This window comes from Pristiophorus japonicus, chromosome 12 (assembly GCF_044704955.1).
Source record: "Pristiophorus japonicus isolate sPriJap1 chromosome 12, sPriJap1.hap1, whole genome shotgun sequence".
NCBI lineage: Eukaryota > Metazoa > Chordata > Chondrichthyes > Pristiophoridae > Pristiophorus > Pristiophorus japonicus.
In genome coordinates this window covers 188,189,186-188,207,582 of record NC_091988.1, presented here as the reverse complement: position 1 = coordinate 188,207,582, position 18,397 = coordinate 188,189,186, and the positions used below count along the sequence as shown (strand labels likewise).

General features: G+C 46.0%; 1 protein-coding gene across 1 annotated transcript in view; it reads right to left on the bottom strand.

The window, feature by feature from the left end:
• Positions 1-18,397, bottom strand: part of LOC139277602 (rho GTPase-activating protein 39-like) — a 238,507-nt gene that overhangs the window by 152,470 nt on the left and 67,640 nt on the right. The window contains exon 2 of the mRNA XM_070896288.1: positions 14,284-14,403. Within this exon, the coding sequence (XP_070752389.1) occupies positions 14,284-14,294 (11 nt within the window). The 5' untranslated portion in view covers positions 14,295-14,403. The remainder of the gene's footprint in view (positions 1-14,283; positions 14,404-18,397) is intronic.

Below are 18,397 nucleotides of genomic sequence, written 5' to 3'. Positions count from 1 at the left end.
TCCTAGCTGGAATGATAAAGAAATCCAGTTCCACACATTCAGTTGTCTCGGCAGCTCACAGGACCCACACACACACACACACACACACAAAAAACAGGTCTGCAATGCAGTCTGGTTTCCAGTGATCAGCTCCTTTATATTAAAGGGGTGGTACTGACAGTAGACATTTGCTGCCAAACACACTCTAAAGGTTAATTCTCAGAAACATTTGGCGGAGTGGAGAGAAATTAAAGGCACTATGGTTATCCTCACCAGCCATTTTCTAAGCCAGCAGTCCCAGATCTTAATACAATGTTGCTGGGGTATAAGAACATAAGAAATAGGAGCAGGAGTAAGCCATCTGGCCCCTCGAGCCTGCATTCAATAAGATCATGGCCGATCTGATTTTGGCCTCAACTCCACTTCCCGGCCCACTCCCCATAACCCTTGATTCCCTTATCTTTCAAAAATCTGTCCATCTCCAGGGCAGTCTATGGGTGCACAGGTGCTGACAACAATCCCATGTGTCCCCACCTCATTAAACTATCAGCAGAGCTCCATTGGGTTTCTTTCCTGCAGAATGGCCTCCAGCAGATACCACTAGCGGTGCCAAAGGGATGGACGCCCCTGGAGCACATCTGCTTCACAGCGCTGGGACTTCAGCCGTTTGGGCCCTACACATCAGGCAGACTCTCCATCTCACTCTGCATTCCTCCACCTAGCTACCTTTCCTCAAATGTTTACCCAAAGAAACTTCCTCCTTTGACGGTGGCTTCAGTCACGCCCCATAATTCTTCTCCGACTGCTCAGCCTGTGTGAAGCATTTTGGGACATTCACTATATTAAAAGGAGCTGTGTAAATGCTAGCCGTTAGTCGAGACACAGTGGTGCCATTGATCCGGTGTTTGGCCTCTTCTGGCAAGTTTAATTTCGCAATTTTCTTTTGCAACAATAACACAACCTCAGCAGAAACAGGGAGGGCGGTTCTTAGAATCATAGAATAGGAGGCGGCCATTCAGCCCATCGAGTCAGCTTTTTCGAAGAGCAATCCAGTTAGTTCCACTCCCCATATCCCTGCAATTGTTTCTCCTTCAAGTATTTATCCAATTCCCTTTTGAAGGCAACTATTGAATCTGCATTCATCACCTCATCGGGCAGTGCATTCCAAATCCCAACCACTTGTTGAGTAAAAAAAGGAAATCGCACAAAAGTGCAGTAGAAATAAACTACTCGAGAACGGACCTAAACTTCAAACCATAGAAACTTACTCCAAATAAGGCATGTTCATCAGAAGCAAAATATTTAGCATATATGTATCTATCAATCATACATGTACTTATATACCCACATGTACCTATATACCCAGCTTTACCTGTCCAACAGCACCCTTAACTCCGTGAATATCTGTCGGACCTCAAGCCATGGATGAGGCAGTACTTTCTCCAGACTAACATTGGTTAAGATCCAAGTCAACCTGTTACCGTCCCACCAAAAGCTCTCCCCCACCTCAGACTAACGTTCTTCTCCCTCCCAACAGCTCTCTTAGATTGAACCTAACAATGCACAACCATGATATCTTGTGTGACTCTGAGCAAAGCGTTAAACCCAGCTGTAAGATCACTTGCCTCCATCGCAATCACTCATTATGGAGTAGAATAAGCTTTTATTCTCCAGAGTTTAGAAGAATGGGAGGTGATCTCAGTGAAACGTCTAAAATCTGCATCTACCCGGTCAAGCCCATTAAGGATTTTAAGATGTTTCACTGAGATCATCTCATTCTTTTAAACTCCCGAGCATAAAGGCGCATAAAGGCTCATAAAGCTAGCCAACTCCATTTTGAAAAGTTCTGTGAACTTCGGTAAATGTCCAGAGATAGTGTAGAACAGTAGCAGTTGAAAGGATACCAAGAAAACCCAGTAGATGTATTGCGTTGCTTTGGGACAATTCTTTGCTGTTACCAGGAACTAAGTAATCAATTTAACAAATGCACTGCATTGTGTACAAGAAATGCAAAGGAGATATTCACACACCACTCCATAACCTTGGGCTGCACACATATCAACTGAAATAAAGATAATTTATTTAAAGAAAAACACCTATATGCATGGGAATATGTTGCGAACTAATTGTTGCGATGTAAAATAGAAACTAGTAAGCTTCCTGATGGCCCGAGTAACGGCAGAGCAGGGTGTTAAATCAAGCAGTACAAACTAGAGATCCAGGTTCCAGTTCCTCAACTGCACCATTAGCTGATCCTATTCAGGGAAGCAAGGCAAATGACTCAATGCCGATCAGCTGGAAGTGGGGGGAGGGGAAAGAAGTGAGGGGTGGATTGACCCATCCACCTCCACAGAGGTGTGTGGGGGGCCTGACCCATCCACCTCCATGGCACGAACCTGGTATTGCAGTACTTCCAGGAACGGTGCAGTGGCTCTCGGCCTTTTGGCTAAAAGCATTGGCGCAGAGTGATCCTTGATGTGTGCAAGGTGACCTCTGGCGTTTGTGATTTGACAAAGAATTGGAAAGATTGGCTACAAATAAAAAAAAAGAAGTGAGTTAACGTTCATGGTTTATTCTGATGGGAAAGTGCATGTGTGGACATTGGGCGAAGACAGGTTGGGATTCAGTGTGATACCCTCTACAGCCAAATAGCCCACCAATCACCCACATGAACATGCAGGAAAGTTGTCTGTAAAGTCACATTCCAATCAAGAGGGAAGAGGGGAAACCCATAGCATTTATATGCTGAAGTAACGTTCTGCTTTGTTTTCCCACATTACAACAGTGACTACACTCCAAAAGTACTTCATTGGCTGCAAAGCGCTTTGAGACATCCAGTGGTCATGAAAGGCGCCATATAAATGCAAGTCTTTCTTTAGGCCCCACTCCAGAGACCTGAGCCTATAATCTAGGATGATACTTCAGTGCAGTGCAGCACTGTTAGAGGTGCTTTCTTTCAGATGAGATGTTAAACCGTGGCCCAGTCTGCCTTTTCAGACAGACATAAAAGATCCCATGGCACTATTCGAAGATGAGCAGGGGAAGTTCTTCCGGTGTTCTGGCCAATATTTATCCCTCAACCAACATTCAGTAAAATCTGGTCATCATCACATTGTAGCTTTTGGGAGCTTGCTGTGCGCAAATTGGCAGCCGCGTTTCCGACATTACTACAGCGCCCATTGGCTGCAGAGTGCTTCGGGGCATCCTGAGATCGTGAGAGGCACCGTATAAATGTAAGTCTTTCTTTTGTATAATTGAAAACTGAAATGCACCCTCAAGCTCACTTCTTCTGCGTTGTGACCTCTCTGGTAGCATCTAAATGCAAGTCTTCTTTCTTTCAAGCTTTTATTTGCGGTCCCACAATTACACGGTTCCTTTCTCCGTTCAAACACCGCTAAAGACTCAACACGTCGCAGGGCAGTCCTAAGCCGCTTTTACACTTTGGTTTGTGTCAGATTAAGGGAGATCGGCATCCATAAAACAGCTCCCAACATTTACGCTAACCGAATGTGGCTCCCTTTATCCATGAACTAATGAAAACTACATCTTGGATTCTGCTGCCAGGGTCAAGGAGCCAAATGTAATCATTTCAAATGACAGGTAACTCAGCAATTCAGAAAGGACATTTGAATGCCAAGCTGAAGTGCAGCCAAATAACTGTTGTATAGTATCTCAGACACCATTCTCCTGGAATCCAAACTGCCAGTATAAAAGTGGTTACATTGTTTTTTCTGTAGGCCTCTGATCCTTCAGCTGCAAGTGATGGGATGATCATTACAACACATACCTTTTTCCAATAAGTGAAATGCTTTCCACTCAGACTGTAATGAGAGCACATTCCTTCAGCAAAGCACACAGACATTCCCTGGAATCTACTCAAATCGTGGCCCGACAAGGCAGGAGCATTGAAGACCAGTGCGAGCTATACCCCTAGCTAAGCTGTTCCAGTACAGCTAAAACACTGGCATCTGCCCGGCAATGTTGAAAATTGTCCAGGTTATGCTCCTGTCCACAAAAAGCAGGACAAATCCTACCCAGCCCATCAGCCTTCTCCCAATCATCAGCAAACTGATGGAAAGATTCGCCATTAGTTCTATGAAGCGGCACTTACTCATCAATAACTTGTTTACCGTTGCTATTTGCTTCCGCCAAGACCACGCGGCTCCAGACTTCATTACTGCCTTGGTCCAAACATGGGCAAAAGAGCTGAATTCCAGAGGTGAGGCGAGAGTGACTGCCCTCGTCAGCAAGGCAACAATTGACCAAGTGTGGCACCGTGGAGCCCTAGTGAATCTAGTAAATGTGGATCAGGGTGCAAACTTTCCAGTGGCTGGAGTCATGCCTGGCACAAACAAAGATGGTTGTTGGAAGCCCATCATCTCAGCCCCAGGAAATTTCTGCAGGATTTCCTCAGGTCCATGTCCTAGGCCTATTTATCTCCAGTTGGTTTAACAATGACCTTCCCTCCAAAATAAGGTTACTGATAATCGCACAATGATCAGCGCCAATGGCAATCCATGCCCACCTGTAGCAAGACCTGGACAACATCCAGGCTTGGGCTGATAAGTAGCATGTAACATTTGTGCATTACAAGTGTAAAGCAATGACCTTCTCCAACAAGAGGGAGCCGAACCACCTCCCCATATCACCATCCAGGATAAAGCAGTCCACTTATTAGGCAACCCATCCACTAGTTTAAACATCAAGGCCCTCCACCACCGTGGCTGCAGTATGTGCTTACTACAGGATGTACTGCAGCAACTCGCTCAGGCTTCTTCAGCAGCACCTCCCAACACACACAACCTTCACTACCTAGAAGTTCAAGGGCAGTGGGTACATCACATCCAAGTCACACAACATCCTGACTTGGAAATATATCGCCATTCCTAAAGCATCGCTGGGTCAAAATGTTGGAAGCCCATCATCTCAGCCCCAGGAACAGCACTGTGGGAGTAGCTTCACCACACGGACTGCAGCGGCTCAAGGCGGAGGCTCACCACCATCCTCACAAGGGAAATTAGGGATGGGCAATAAATGCCGGGCTTGCCAGCAACATCCACATCCCGAAGAAATATTTTTTCAACAGCACAGAATTGCTCTTTTATAAGCAGCAGTTGGTTCTACATTAACCTCCAGCAACCTGGAAAGAGAGCAACTTTGGATGAAAATACAAATTTTCACATGCAGCAACATTCCTGCTCTTTTTTTGATGCACGGCCTATTCCAATTTCTGCACATTTGTGTTTTTTTCCATATTTCGTTGTGTGTTTATTAATTTTTTTTTTAAACTTTGGAGTAAAAACATGTATGAAATAAGCCGCTGAGCGGTCCACGCGGGACCTCCAGACCGCTACGCGACTGCCAGCTTAAAGGGAACATAAGAAATAGGAGCAGGAGTAGGCCACCTGGTCCCTCGAGCCTGCTCCGTCATTTAATAAGATCTTGGCTGATCTGATCATGGACTTAGCTCCACTTCCCTGCCCTCTCCCCATAACCCTTTATTCCCATATCGCTCACAAATCTGTCTATCTCCACCTTAAATATATTCAATAACCCAGCCTCCACAGCTTTGAGATGCAGAGAATTCCATAGATTTACAAACCTCAGAAGAAATTCCTCCTCATCTCAGTCTTATTCTGAGACTATGTCCCCTGGTTTTAGTTTCCCCTATGAGTGGAAATATTCCTTCTGCATCCATCTTGTGTAGCCCCCTCATTATCTTATATGTTTCGATAAGATCACCTTTCATTCTTCTGAACATCAATGAGTATAGGCCAAACCTATCTACATAAATCAGTCCTCATCTCTGGAATTAACCTAGTGAACCTTCTCTGAACAGCCTCCAATGCAAGTATATCCTTCCTTAAATACGGAGACCAAAACTGTACGCAGTACTCCAGTGGCCTCCACTATTACCCTATACACTTGTAGCAGGATTTCTCTGCTTTTATACTCTATCCCCCTTGCAATAAAGGCCAACATTCCATTTGCCTTCCTGATTACTTGCTGTACCTGCATACTCACTTTTTGTGTTTCATGCACAAGGACCCCCAGGTCCCTCTGTACTGCAGCACTCTGCAATTTTCCTCCATTTAAATTATAATTTGCTTATCTATTTTTTCTGCCAAAGTGGATAACCTCCAGCAAGTGCATTTTCATGCTTAACAAGAACAGCTATAAGCTGTAACTTTAGCTTATGGTTCAGATGACATTTGCTTGAGCTACCCTCTTGCTATATAAAGCTGTCACCTGAAACCCTCCATTTGGCAACACACTTTTAGCCCACTCGCAGGTATCCATTATTCTATATTTAGGTTCTGGTCCTGATTTGGGAAGTTCACAGCCCACAGGATAATTTTATTCACGATTCCTTTATCTTCCACACCTTCCTCCACATTTATAACGTTGCGATGGTTTCAGTAGCACACCATTATACTGGCTCCTCACACTCCTCCATTTATTTTTACCAAAAGAAAGACTTGCATTTAAAGAGCGCCTTTCACAACCTCAGGACATTCCAAACCAATTAAAAGTACTTTTGAAGTGTACTCACTGTTGTAATGTGGGAAAAGCGGCAGCCATTTGCGCGCATCCTACCTGTCGGAGACAGGCAGGCAAATGGTAGAAAATTGGAACGGTTATTTCATATTGCTAAGCAAATCATATTTTACTTCCAAATTGATAATGACTGTTACGTCAAAGACATGACAAATCAATCCACTGTTTTTTTTTTATTGCCCAAATAAATCTCACTATGAGTATCCTCAATAAAGTCACTCAGGCCTTAGGTTATGGTTTCTTGGGCAACGGCTTCTTGGGCAACGGCAGCGCTTTGGTACAACACCCAAATGACTTTTCTTCATGCGCCATGCCTGAACAGCGAGTGTTGGGCGGGTATTTGATAGTGTGTCGGGGAGCCAGCATTGAATAAAATCCCATTGTCACCCATTCCAGAAGGGTCGCTCAATATAAATAGGGGTAAGGAGATAACGGAATGAGAGACTGCTGCATTGTTGGAGGTGCCGTCTTTCGGATGGGACATTAAACAAAGGCTCCAGCTGCATGTTCAGGTGGACATAAACGATCCCATTGCACTATTCAAGAGCAGGAGAGATCTCTCCGTATCATGGCCAACAATTATCCCTCAAAAAAGCACCATCTGGCCATGAATTTTATTTCCTGTATTTCGGACCGTGCTGTGCACAAATTGGCTGCCATGTCTGCACACTTAACAACAGTCACTGCACTTCAAAAATTATTAATCGGCTGCAAAGCGTTTTAGGATGACCTGAAAAGCACTATATCAATGCAAGTTTCTTTACTTTCATTGGTTAGGTCATAGTTAGAATATTGTGCCCAGTCTCGGGAGTCAAGGATGGGAGGTGGGTACAGAAGAGGTTCATGAAGGTGATACCAGACCAGTTTAGTTATGAAACACTCGGGAAACTATGTATGTATGCTTGGTGTTACTAGCCACCAGGTGGCGCCACTGTCGAGGTCATGGAGCTGTACGCACGTGTGCGCGGCCCAGCTATAAAAGGCAAGCCATCATGTAATGTAATCACTTTGGGCCCTAATAAAGCAGAGCCAGATTTATACCATTGTTAGTTTACAGTATTCAGTCTATCGAGTCATTACATACATAACAGAAACTGAGCCTTGCGACCGGAACAGAAAAGGTTAAACAGAGATATGTCGCGGGTATTTTCAAAATGATTGAAGAATTTTGATGTGGTAAATACAGAAAATACCTGCTGCTGAGTCAGTAACTTGAGGGCATTTAAGATCACCAGAGAACAAAGGCGGAGGTTAGAAACTTTTTATTATGTGGAGGGTTATTGGGACATGGAATGCCCGCCAGATGTGGTGGAAGCAGAATCTATAATAATTTCTAAGAGAAGTGGAAATGGAATAAGAAAAATGTCAAAGAAAGAAAGACTTGCATTTATATAGCGCCTTTCGCGGCCACCGGACATCCCAAAGCACACTTACAGCCAATGAAATACGTTTTGAAGTGTAGTCACTATTGTAACGTAGGAAACACTTCAGTCAATTTGCACACAGCAAGCTCCCAAAAAAAGGCCAATGTGACAATGACCAGATAATCTGTTTTTAGTGATGTTGTTTGAGGGATAAATATTGGCCAGGACACCAGGGATAAGGATTTTCTGCATCCACCTGAGCGCGCAAATGGGGCCTTAGTTTAATGTCTCATCTGAAAGACAGTGCAACACTCCATCAAAAGAGATCGGAAATGGGATGAAGATAGCTACTGGTGCTCCAGCATGGACACAACAGGCTGAATAGCTTCCCTCTGTGCTTTTTAAAAGCAGGAATCCAAGGTTTTATTATTTCTTTCTCCCGTCCTGGGAAGCTGCCACCAATTGCCACAATCAGCTAATTCAGCCCAAGATTGCACTGGTCTCCATGGGCACTTTACACATTAGTGCTCGTTTAGTTCAAATCACTTGCTCTTCGGTGCAAGATTCTGTGTCAGAATAAGGGAGCTGGTTTCATACAGCAAATGTGAAGAGCCCCAAACTGCACACGTACCAGTGTAAAAGTGCGTAAAGGCTCAGTTCCACAGTGCGTTTATGGAGCGACCTTTTTCTTTCGCTTGTGTTGGTATGTTATCATTTATTCAAACAAAAAAAAAATTATGGAACTGGCTGGGAGGAAATACTGAGCCCAACACTGAAATGGAGCTGAACATGTGCAAGAGCTCCACTTGCGAATGACTATACCCGACACGCAAGTCCAGCTCCATTAGCTCAGAGTCTCCAGTCCACCCGCTGATCTCAATAAGGACATCAACACTTGCCCTTTGACTTTTTTCAAATTCTGAACACTGTAGTCCAATGATTCTTTTTTGCACTTCATGAACACCAAAAGACTGATTTAATTTGAAATGCGAGCTGAATAATCTGAAATTCAACTCTTGTCCACATTAGTCTATAGGAGAAAGACCGACCTTGCCTTCACAATCTCAGGTCATCCCAAAGCACTTTACAGCCAATGAAATACTTTTGAAGTGCAGTCACTGTTGTAATGTAGGAAACACAGCAGTCAAATTGCGCACAGCAAGCTTCCACAAACAGCAACGTGATAATGATCAGATTGTCTGTGACATTGGTGGAGGGATAAATATTGTTAACTCCCTTGCTCTTCTTCGAAACAGTGCCATGGAATCTTTTTCATCCAGCCGAGAGGTCAGACTGGGTCTCGGTTAACACCTCACCTGAAGGAGAGCGCTGCCGACAGTGCAGCACTCCCTCAGCACTGCAGTGTCCGCCTAGATATTCTGCCTGTATCTGGAGTGAGACTTGAAACCATGACCTGCTGACCGAAGAGGCAAGGGTGCTATCCATTGAGCCACAGCTCATATCGGCACTTTTTGCACCACTGCAAAGTGGTTTCCGCTTCACAGCTATACCACTGACATCACAGCTCGGAGTTGGGTCCTGACCCAGAAATGACAGGAGAGAAGAGCAACACGAGACTCCCGGAGGGGCCCATGTCACACCGTCTCGAATTGAAAGTGAATAATTTAATTGATAAAACCTATCGGAAGTAGTCTTGATATCACAATAGTTCGGTATCAAGATCCCTTTCAAAACTGCTCCTGCCTACGTTCTCGGGACATTTTAAATGTACCAGCGAAGCTCTCCACATTCGGGTAACAGACAAAGTACAGATCTCCCTCCTTGGTCAGATTAATAGCCAGACAGTATAAGTAAAGACGCTGCCAGTTACAAATCAATACTATAGCTACAGCACAAGAGGAGAGCCATTCGGCTCGGCACTAGCACAATGGGCCGAATGGCCTCCTTCTGCACTGCAAGATTCTATTTTGAGAGATTGATAACTGCAATGTTAGCAGTTTTCCCCTCGCTATATTTCCAATTAGGTATGTCAGATTTAAGCTTGCCAAGCAAAACTTGCCAAAGAAATGAAACATTTCTTATGAGTCGAGGCATGGAATACAAGAACAAGGAGGCTATGCTGGAACTGCATAAAACACTGGTTAAGCTGCAGCTGGAGTACTGTGTGCAGTTCTGGTCACCACATTACAGGAAAGATGTGATTGCACTGGAAAGGGTGCAGAGGAGATTTACAAGAATGTTGCCTGGGCTGGGGAATTTTGGCTATGAGGAATGATTGGAGATGCTGGGTCTGTTTTCTTTGGAACAGAGGAGGTTGAGGGGAGACCGGATTGAGGTGCATAAAATTATGAGGGGCCTGGGTAAAGTAGATAGGAAGAAGCCGTTTCCCTTGGCGGAGGGGACTACAACCAGGGGGCATAGATTTAAAGTAATTGGAGGAGGTTTAGAGGACATACGAGGGGAAATTTCTTCACCCAGAGGATGGTGGAGGTTTGGAACTCACTGCCTGAAAGGGTGGTAGAGGCAAAAAGCCTACTAACATTTAAAAGATACTTGGATGTGCACTTAAATGCTGTAACCTACAGGGCTACAGACCAGGAACTGGAAAATGGGATTAGGCTGGATACCTCTTGGTCGGCCGGCGCGGACACCAAGGGCCGAAATGGCCTTCTTCCATACTGTAAATTTCTATGATTCTATTAGTCCCAATGCCAGCCGTGACTCAATTGGTAGCACTCTCGGCTGACACTCCAGTGCAATACTGAGGGAGTGCTGCACTGTCGGAGGTGCCTTCTTTCGAATGAGACATTAAACTGAGGCCCCGTTTGCCCAGTCAAGTGGATGGAAAAGATCCCATGGCACTATTTAGAAGAAGAGCAGGGGAGTTATCCCCGGTGTCCTGGCCAATATTTATCCCTCAATCAACTGCTGTCTGTGAGAGCTTGCTGTGCGCAAATTGGTTGCCGTGTTTCCTATATTACAACAGAGACACTGCAGAAGTGTTGCATTGGCTGCAAAACACTTTGGGACGTCCCGAGATCGTGAAAGGCACTATATAAATGAAAGTCTTCCTCTTTCTTTTTCTTTCACCAGGCCAAGTCCTTGCGTGTGTGTGTGTGGAAAGAGTTCCAATGAAGGCTGAGCTGCAATTTATGAATCGAGATTGATTCCAATTTAGTTCACTAACAACAACAAAATAAACACGAAGGGAAAGTTGCTTCTCTATTCGTATTTCAACTAAAATGTCGGTCTAGATAAGACTTGTCCGTGCCCAACACTGAAACAAACAAAACACACACACACAGACAGAAACGATTACCCTTTCTTTCAGCGTCTGCCACAGATTCAGGCCACTGCAATTATATATGACTGTGCTGATGTATATCCACACCCACAGTTTCTTCCCCTCCTAAAGCAACAATTTGTATCCGCCAGGGGAGGGGGTGAGAAACAGGACTGAGATAATCCTTATGTTAACCACACAAAGCATTTTCTTTCCTATTCAATCCCCCTCACCCCCATCTACCAGAATGTGCTTCTACAGTAAGCGCTATACTCCAGGGTAAAGTTCCCAGACATCCCAACTTTCAGAACTGTTTAAATGATACATTGCTATCTGTAGGCTTCCCATTGGGATCCAGAACATTCCAGCCACCGACAATGTAGGGGAATCCCAGAGATGACTGAAACCTCTCATTTTGCCCTCACCGCAGGGGAAAACTATAGCTGGAGTGGATGTACTTTTAGGACCCCACACCCTTCTGGAATCTTTGGGGAAGACTGGTCTGTGAAAGACACATCAGTCGCGCAAATTTTGTCAATTCCCACCTTGACCCCGATGAAAAAAAACTGACCCGTAATCTCCCAACAAATCAAATGGATTACACAATTACACAGCAAGTGGCTCACTTTTCAGATAGTCAATACAACAGCACATCTGCCATTACCATCACAATGAAACCTCACACAACTTATTGTTCTTAAAACTGATGGGTTAGTTTAAGAATAATTCACCTACCTCCAGCTCGTGTGCAATAGCATGAACACATTGATGTGCTACTTACACATAGGGGAAATTTTGGCCCCATTCTATAAATACCTGTGGCCACCTAAAAGCGGCGGCCACGGGTCGGTGTGGAATGGCCACTGAGTAGGGGCCGCCATTTTTGGTATTGCCCTCCTTCACTTTTGGAGCGGTGTAGGGGACATCCTTGCCCCGTTTCCACGCCGCGTCGTGCACACACCAAGCCCTTACTGACCGGCGGTGACCCCTTTCGGAAATTGCCCGTGGGAGTGGCACCGCCGCTGGTCGTTGCCACTGACAGCTTTTGCTGTTGGTACAATTTCTGTGGCTTGACGACGCATCCACCCTTAAAGAGGAGATGGCGCTGCGGGCGACTCCATGTTATTTTTTTTTTGTCAGCAGACTGCCAGGTCGGGCCGACAATTATGTCTACGGGTTCAGCCGGGCCGCCAACAGGCAGCCTAGCACCCCTCCTCTTATGCCTGGCCGAAACCATCCTTGGTGGCCCAGTGTTTGCCACTAAAGTGGCTGTAGAGTCCACAGCAGCCCTCCCCTTTAACTGAAAGGGAGGGATGTTGTGACCTGCCGGCGCTGATGACTTGAAGCGTCGGACACTCCGACCCCCTCGCACTTCCGCTCCTCTCCCCACACCAACACTGCTCCAACCGAAAACATCACCCAAAGAGCTGCGTTTCTCCGGATTGTCCACTCCATGCATTGGGGTGGATGGAACACTTGGAAAGCAGTAGGTGCGACTCGTTTTGGGCGGTGGGCAATTTCAGCCCCATTGTCTTCTGCACAAATACATTAATATTTTTGATATTCAGGCAAGATTCTCTGCAGCCCCGTTTTCCACCTCCGAGTCACACTGGGTTCCACAAGTATTGGCTGCCCTCCAAGCGGCAATTCTTTCTGTGCGAACCTAGCCAATAAACGTTGCCAACATATTCAACCATGCGGAGTAGCATGGGTGAACGTGACCCCCTCGTCCCTCCGAGTTCACATCGGCGCATGCTCACGCGCACTCTTCCCAACAATACTTGATGGCAATCAGGAGCAGGAGCCCTGGATGATCTTTCCTCTTTAGCCTGGGGGAGGGCACTGAGGTCAACTGTGTCACTTTAAAATCGCAAACCCACTTGAAAATCAGCTAAACCAGCACAGACCAAGGATTGAACATTAGCTATTCCTGGTCCCTACTGATCTGTACCAGACTAACACAATGCATTTACCAGGTCATCAGTACAACACTGTTGGGTAGGTTAAAGCAGGTCTGTGGGCGTGCAATATTGGTTAATATTTTATTCAACAATAAGTGATCTACCAATCACTGGCATGTACAAACACACTCGTCATCACCAGGTACTGTGTGAATCAGACTGAATTACTCATACCAAGCGAGCTTGTATAACCAAACGTCAAGTTCTTTCAACAACTTTTATTGGATCAAAATGCTTTCATCAGCATTAATTCCCCCCGCCTGCCAAAATATACACGAGCTATTTTGTCCAGTGGCCAGACCTAGTCAAGCAAGCGCAGACACTTAAAACCACAGATCAATAGCGATTGTAAATGACCATTGATAATGGAGCGGGGTTGGGATCAGAGACAACCGGATTACAACAAGATAACCGCTTCCCAGTATTTGGAGACGGATTACAGGCAATCTCCTGATTAAAAAGTCAATGTAAAATTCCCCCCCACCCCCCAAAGAGGAGCGGAAAGGAGACAAGGGGAAAAAATGTGTTTTTAATCTTTATTAGAAATCTCACTTCTTTATGGATAAACATCCTGCTTCCAAACAAACGATCGGCCGCGACCTTCAGTAGATCCTAATCGAATATGATCTGGATTGTATGAGGTTTAACAAATGTGTCCAACTAACATATTGTGGAAAAACCGGGGGCAGAGCAGAGTGAAGAGTCATGTTGCTCGCAGTGAAACAAAAGAAAAGTGCAACAAAAATTGCAACTGTGGGACCGATTGGATACATTTGCAATAACTTCATTCCAACAACACAACAGGAGTGTCGGCCAACGCTGTTACTGGTTAAAGTCACTGGAGTAATTTCTAAACAATATAAAAAGGTGGAAGGAAGGGAAAAACTTCACAGTATTCACTTAACACTTTCGCCCCAATCTACTCGAAATCCAACAACATCGCCTGCGATTCCCGTTTGGAACAAATTCCCCTGTAAGTTTTCGAACAGTGATTTTTTTTCCTCCTCTTTTATTTTAAAAAAACCCGCAGGAAAAAACATACTTAAAAGCACAATACATTTTTCCAAATCAAGTTTTGCTGGTGGTTTTGCAACTCCCAAACTTATAAAAGAGGTTAAAAGTTAGTTTTTTAAATAATGCTAAAAGATCAAGAACATTAAAAAGCGGCATTTCTTACCTCTCAGCCATTTTTGTTACATGTCGAGTGCAAGACGTGTGTTGTTGGCAGTGCTGAGACAAAACCTTCCAACCCAGCCTCTGAATAGTGTCGCGGATGTGAAATCTGATCCTTGCCGCTCTACAGGAGAAAAAAACACAGAGGAATGGAAGAGGCACAAAGAGCAAACTGCCAGAGATCTAGCACTTGCGCAGGGGAAGCAATGGCAAAGTGATAACGCATTCACTGCTCCCCTCTGCTGGTAGGGAAGACTCTGCATTTCTTAAATCAGGGCGAGGAGCGTTGCTCCAACATGCAACAGAGATCCTGTTAAAGATATTCACAAATGACCAGCATCTTTTTTTTCTGGTTAGCCACATGTCTGAACATATGCAGCAACCCACGAGTCTGTAAGCTAAGCAACTGAGAAACCCGCGACCTCGACCACCTGGAAGGACAAGGGCAGCAGGCACATGGGAGCGCCATCGCCATCAAGTTCCCCTCCCAAATTACACATCATCCTGACTTGGAAATTCATCGTCGCTGGGCTAAAATCCTGGAACTCCCTCCCTACCAGCACTGTGGGAGTACCTTCACCACACAGACTACAGCGGTTCAAGAAGGCGGCTCACCACCACCTTCTCAAGGACAATTAAGGATGGGCAATAAATGCTGGCCTTGCCAGCGACTCCCACATCCCATGAACAAGTAAAAAAAAATCTGCACGTGTAAAGTTTCTGTTTGTCCAATACAGACCACACGCTCACCCCTCATGGAGGCACATCCTACTTACCAAAACCCAAAGAGTTTAGGCACAGGTTGGTAAAGGCAAGGCTTACGAATTCCCTCTCCCATGGCCCATAGCCCAAGAATGTGAATGGGTACTGCTGGAGGTTTACTAAAACAAAACACAGTAAGCTTTCCATAGCTTGTTGAAAGACTTGCATTTATGTAGCATCTTTCACGACCCAAAGTGCTTTACAGCCAATGATGTACTTTTGAAGTGTGATCACTGTTGTAATGTAGGAAATATGGCAGCAAATTTGCACATAATAAGGACCCACAAATAGCAATGTAATAATGACCAGATAATCTGTTTTACTGATGTTGGCTGAAGGATAGATACGGGCCAGAACACCAGGGAGAACGCCCCTACTCTTCAAAATAGTGCCATGGCATCTTCTACGTCCACCTGAGAGGGCAGACGAGGCCTTGATTTAACATCTCAACTGAAAGACAGCACCTCTGACAGTGCAGCACTCCTACAGTACTGTACTGCGAGTGTCAGCCAAAACTTTGTGCTCATGTTTCTGGAGTGGGACATGAACACACACCCTTCTGACTCAGAACCGAGAGTGCTGCGAACTGAGCCGCAGCTGACTAGCCTCAGCTTGTCCAGCTGAGATCACCTCACTGTTAGGGAGCTGGCTGGCAGGGTTATCTGAAGCAGAGAGGGCAGAATTCCTGCTGGAGGGTTCTACTTCCCCGGGTTCCGTTAGTAAGACACGCTGGCTAGTTAATCATCAACAGTATCCTGGAGCACTGCAGACCTGCCTAGTCAGGTGTCGGATTTCCAGGTCTGACTAATTTAATTCCAAATTCCTATTGCCAAGTTTGTCACGATGGAGATATGTTGACCCCAAAGAAACCCCTTTTACCTATTTTGCCCTCCCATGGAGAGTGGTCACTAGATAACTGACGAGTATAGGATTACGGTCTCACTAAGTGGACCACAGGTACTAGGAGCTGCACAGCTCACTCACGATAAAATAAACGGATGTGCTTATTTGTACTGCAAAAATGGCCACCACGCTCCACTCTTTGTCTATGATTGGACCCCTTAGAGGATAAGCCACACCCTGAAGTTTCACAGGAATGTGTAACTGGAACCGCCACCCCAAGGCCTCACTGACTTGACTTCCTGAAGTGACAGAGCTCCCCAGAAGCCAGCAAGGGCCAGCCAAAGTCCTGTACCCGAGTCCAAGTGCATTCCTCCCCCTGCTGATGTGCCTTACCCCAATCCATGTACATGCCGACCCCAGCCGAAGTGCCTTACCCCAGTCCAAGTGCATCCGCCCCCCCGATAGATGGGACAGGCATTGTGTACGGATTGTTAACAGGTTTATTGGATATGAAGTGAATAGTGACAGTGTCGTGACTTCTGAATATCATCCACTCCAACAATGTCCCTTGTAGGGTGTTGGAACGCTCACGGCCTTCCACGAGAGGTGGGCACCAGAGGGACAGGAGTGCATCATCATCCCCGACAACCAAATTTTAATTTGAACCATTATTGTAAAAAGTTAATTTGTTTAATTTGTTGGTTTTAGTGCCCCTTTAATAAGGGGGCACTTGATCTATTGTTTTACCAAAATAGTTGTGGGGGTTGGAAGAACATGATCCATCTTCTCTGAGTTCCCTCTCTCCCCTCTGATCCCTCCCCCCACCCCCCGCCCCTCCCAGTCTCTCTCACTCTCCCCTCAGCCTCTCTCTCTCCTCCCCAGCCTTTCTCTCCCCAGCCTCTCTCCCTCACAGCCTCTCTCCCTCACAGCCTCTCTCTCTCTCCCCCCCGGCCAATTTCTCTCTCACCCCCCCACCCAATCCGCTCTCTCTTCCCCCCCCGCCCCCTCCCTACCAGCCTCTCTCCCGATCTCTCTCTCCCCCAGTCTCTCACTGTCCTCCCAGTCTCTCTCTCCCTCTCCCCTCTCTATCTCCCTCTCTCTCGGGCGCTCCCCCCCCCCCCCGCCCCCGCTTCTCTGCTCACCGGCCCCCCGAGAGGGGTCGGGGTCGGAGCGAGGGAAGTCGGGAGAGAAGAGAGTCGGGGTGGGGGTGGGGGAGAGGGCCGGGGCCTGAGCGGACGAAGAGAGTCGGAGCCTCAGGTCCTGCTTCTCGGCACCAGCCAGGGTCAGTATCTTCAGGGGAGGGGAACCAGTGAGTGCAGAACTGAACCCAGCCAGAGTCAGCACCTTCAGGGGAGGGGAACCAGTGAGTGCAGAACTGAACCCAGCCAGAGTCTGCACCGACAGGGTGCAGAGGGAGGGGAACCAGTGCGTGTTGAACTGAACGCAGACAGGGTCAGCACCGACAGGGGAGGAGAGGAAGGGGATGAAAGTTCACAGGACTGGGAGTAATGTATTCGCATGGATAGAGGATTGGCTAACTAACAGAAAACAGAGAGTTGGGATAAATGGTTCATTCTTGGGTTGGCAATCAGTAACTATTGGGGTGCTGCAGGGATCAGTGCTGGAACTCCAACTATTTACAATCTATATTAATGACTTGGAAGAAGGACTGAGTGTAATGTAGCCAAGTTTGCTGATGATACAAAGATGGGAAGAAAAGCAATGTGTGAGGAGGACATAAACAATCTGCAAAAGGACATAGACAGGCTAAGTGAGTGGGCAAAAATTTGGCAGATGGAGTACAATGTTGGAAAGTGTGAGGTCATGCACTTTGGCAGAAAAAAAATCAAAGAGCAAGTTATTATTTAAATGGAGAAAGATTGCAAAGTGCTGCAGTACAGCGGGACCTGGGGGTACTCGTGCATGAAACACAAAAGGTTAGTATGCAGGTACAGCAAGTGATCAGGAAGGCCAATGGTATCTTGGCCTTATTGCAATGGGGATGGAGTATAAAAGCAGAGAAGTCTTGCTACAGTTGTACAGGGTATTGGTGAGGCCACACCTGGAATACTGCGTGCAGCTTTGGTTTCCATATTTACGAAAGGATATACTTGATTTGGAGGCAGTTCAGAAAAGGTTCACAAGGTTGATTCCGGAGATGAGGGGGTTGACTTATGAGGAAAGGTTGAGTAAGTTGGGCCTCTACTCATTGGAATTCAGAAGAATAAGAGGTGATCTTATCGAAACGTGTAAGATTATGAGGGGGCTTGACAAGGTGGATGCAGAGAGGATGTTTCCACTGATAGGGGAGACTAGAACTAGAGAGCATATTCTTAGAATAAGGGGCCGCCCATTTAAAACTGAGATGAGGAGACATTTCTTGAAGAACATAAGAACATAAGAATTAGGAACAGGAGTAGGCCATCTAGCCCCTCGAGCCTGCTCCGCCATTCAATAAGATCATGGCTGATCTGGTCGTGGACTCAGCTCCACTTACCCGCCCTCTCCCCGTA